The sequence below is a fragment of the Astatotilapia calliptera genome, chromosome 16, assembly GCF_964374335.1.
Source record: "Astatotilapia calliptera chromosome 16, fAstCal68.1, whole genome shotgun sequence".
NCBI lineage: Eukaryota > Metazoa > Chordata > Actinopteri > Cichliformes > Cichlidae > Astatotilapia > Astatotilapia calliptera.
This window is the reverse complement of record NC_137437.1, coordinates 7,519,580-7,522,770: the sequence shown is the minus strand read 5'-3', so window position 1 is coordinate 7,522,770 and position 3,191 is coordinate 7,519,580. Positions and strand designations below refer to the sequence as shown.

Here is a 3,191-nt window from a genome sequence, read left to right as displayed (position 1 = left end):
GTGCCTTCCCAGCTCTCCCTCGCACAGGTATATGACTAATCAGTTGTCTGAAAGCATGGGACTCAACCGTTGAGATGGGTTTCATGTCTTCCACAACATACCTGGCAATCAGCCTGTGTAGCTGGGGCTGGGTGATGGACTGTGCAGCAGGCTGTCCGAAATCAAGCTTTCGTTGTTTTGCTGGAATAGCATCAACGGAGCTAGAGTCACCGACGTTGCCTTCAGGTTCTTTTTCAACTAAGTTGGTAGATGCATGCTGTTTCTGAAGATGTTTCATCAGATTAGAATAATGTGAATATTTCCAGGAGAGAAAACACATGCCTGGACCATCTTCGACTGCCGCCATGATTGTAGCTTACGTCACAGTGTCACGTGCCCTTTTTACGTCCAGCACGGAAACTGCAGTCGTGGTGCTTTCCTTTGTACTCGGGACTCAGAAATTCGGGACTGCAGATGAGCTGCATATGTGTAGTAGTAATTTGTTTTTGTAGAGAGCTAGCAAAACAAGCGTTTTCGAGGGCGTCGCCATATTGGAATCCAGACTTCTCCAACGAGGCTAACCAGAACACCGTTTACTCGAGTGTGACATTATTCCCAGGTTCGTGTTCCGATTTCCGAGGTAAGTTAAACGCAACACACGAAGTAACGAGTAACGACCCTATCTAAATCCCAGTAACGAGTAACGCGTTCCTGATTTTGGCATAATAACTAGTTACCGTGCTCGTTACCGCAATAATAACGTAGTTACTGTAACGCGTTACTTAATAACGCGTTAGTCCCAACACTGCTTATAATGCACCATAAACCTACTTCTTTTACCAGTGTGTTGCACAATAAATAAATTACTAATAAATTAGTAAATAAATGTACAATGACACTACATTATTTCATGTGTCTAAGCAACCTTTTAAGGTGATTAGAAATTTCTTTCATTTTCAGTCCATATATGATTGGATTGCAGAGAGGATTATAAGTTATTATTTGGAGTGTCATTACGAAACGTGCAGTTTTGGGAAAATCAGATTCCAGTTTAACAATGACAACATCATAGGTAATCAAAACAGAATAGTTAATCAAAACTAGCAGATGAGGTAAACAGGTCTGAACAGCTTTTCTTCTGATATCTCCACAACTCTGAAAAGCAATTATGATTATCTTTGTGTATGTGAAAAGTATAAAAAGCATGGGGAAAAGTCCGAGATTCAACAGAACAATTACACCGTATATTGATAATTCATTTGAAGTCACACAGAAAAGCTTGTTAAGTGAATTATTACAAAAAATTCCTTTCAAAGTAAAGCTACACAGTTTGCTATTAATATTTAGTGCAACTGGCACTACAATATAACAAGCAGGTACCAGCCATGCAAAACACAGCAGTAAACTGACAGTAGTTGTTCTCATGATGGCTGGATATTGCAGGGGTTTACAAATAGACACATATCTGTCATAGGCCATAGCTGACAATAGTAAGAACTCTGAAGAGCTTAAAAAGTAAAACATAAAAACCTGAAAAAGACAAGCTTGGTAAGATACGATCTGTTTCTCAGATAAGAAGTCAACCAAGAGCTTTGGGTGGATATTACTGCTGAAAAGAATAGAGTTCAATAACAAAGCTGCAATAAAAATATACATTGGCTCATGAAGATTTTTGTGTATAACAATAAGACATATGATAGAAACATTAAAGCATATTAACAGAATATAAGCTGTAAGCATGATCACAAAATAAAGATATCTGTATCTGTGAATTTCCACATGCCCACCAAGTGTTACATATGTCGTATTTAAATCAGCATTCATTAAAATGGTTAAAGAATAGCTATAACTACTCAGCTTCCTACACTGTGCACTGAAATGCAAACTGTGTAACTGTCCTTAGAATTCAGAAAGTCAATCATTCATTGCTAGTGGCATGGTTTTATCCAACACAGGCACCCTCCATGGATCTCATTAACCTTGTCATAAAAGATTTCATCAACATTACGAAACTGGTGGCTAAAAGACTTTTACGATAATTGCTGACAGGTAGGAGCAATTATGAATGTTTCGGTGGGTCTAAAACAGCAGTCGGGCTAAAATTGTAACAAATATTTGGTGTTGTCAAGTGAGGCAGGATGTTTGAAAAAAAATTGAAGTGCCTCCTGGTTTATCTCTCATTACATGTGAAAGAGGGTAAAATGACTTAACATGCAGCCTTTTGTCTCACTCACCTTCCAGGGCATTGTTATGACTATGATGTGTCAATGGCATCTGTGTGTTTGACGTGCATGATTTTATTAAATAAGTTGTGACTGACAAACACAAAGACATGAAAAGGAAATGTCACAAAAATGTACTCCTGTGTAATTGAGTTAAAAAGAACATATTTGAATCATAAAGAATCATGACATTCATGTGACTGAGCTGATGATAAATCCTGTTGATGTATAATTGCATAAAGTGAATGCAACATAAAGGAAAATATATTGATATGTGATTTTATAGTTTGAATTATGTTCATGTTGATGTGTAAGGTCACAGAGAGACACAGAGAGAGGATCGGGTGTGGTTGGACATCGGGTGATTGGATGCCAATCTCTTGATGCATTGATGCACTCTCTTCTTGATGCATTCTCAATCATCCAGGAAAATAAATCTCCAAAAGTTGATTCTGTTCATCTGGACATAGCGTTTTCTGGGAGAAACATTTTGTCACTCATCCAAGTGACTTCTTCAGTCTCAGAAGTCTGAGACTGAGACTGAAGAAGTCACTTGGATGAGTGACGAACAGAATCAACTTTTGGAGATATCAACCTCTCTGCACATTTTTGCTGCGGTCAATTTTAAATTCGAGCTCTGCTTTGCCTTCTGCATAATACTCATGGACCTTTTTGAAATGTGTCAATCAAGACTTCCTGTACAGGAGTAACAGTTCTGCCAGTCCACAGTCTACAACCTCAAAACAGATGCATTTAGAAGGTCTGAATGTCTCCAGGTGCCTATAGTGCTCAATTGCAGAGACTTTTTTAAAAATTCATATTGTGCTTTAAGAACTGTTCTAATAGGCAAAAGCTTACAAAGCTCTGTACTTAAGAACTTTTGTTATCACACTAAAACAATGGAAAAAAAATCACAGTGTCACTGTCAGTGGCAATGTAAAAGTGCAGGGAAATATCCCTCTTGGCCATGGGGTGAAATCGCGACATCCA

At 38.2% G+C, this 3,191-nt stretch overlaps 1 protein-coding gene across 1 annotated transcript; it reads right to left on the bottom strand.

Annotated features, from left to right (window-relative positions):
* Window positions 1-882: 882 nt before the first annotated feature.
* On the bottom strand, window positions 883-2,223 carry LOC113008051 (olfactory receptor 4B13-like). Its single transcript, XM_026145183.2, has one exon. The coding sequence runs from the start codon at window positions 1,801-1,803 to the stop codon at window positions 883-885; it is 921 nt and encodes a 306-aa protein (XP_026000968.1). The 5' UTR covers window positions 1,804-2,223.
* Window positions 2,224-3,191: the final 968 nt, after the last annotated feature.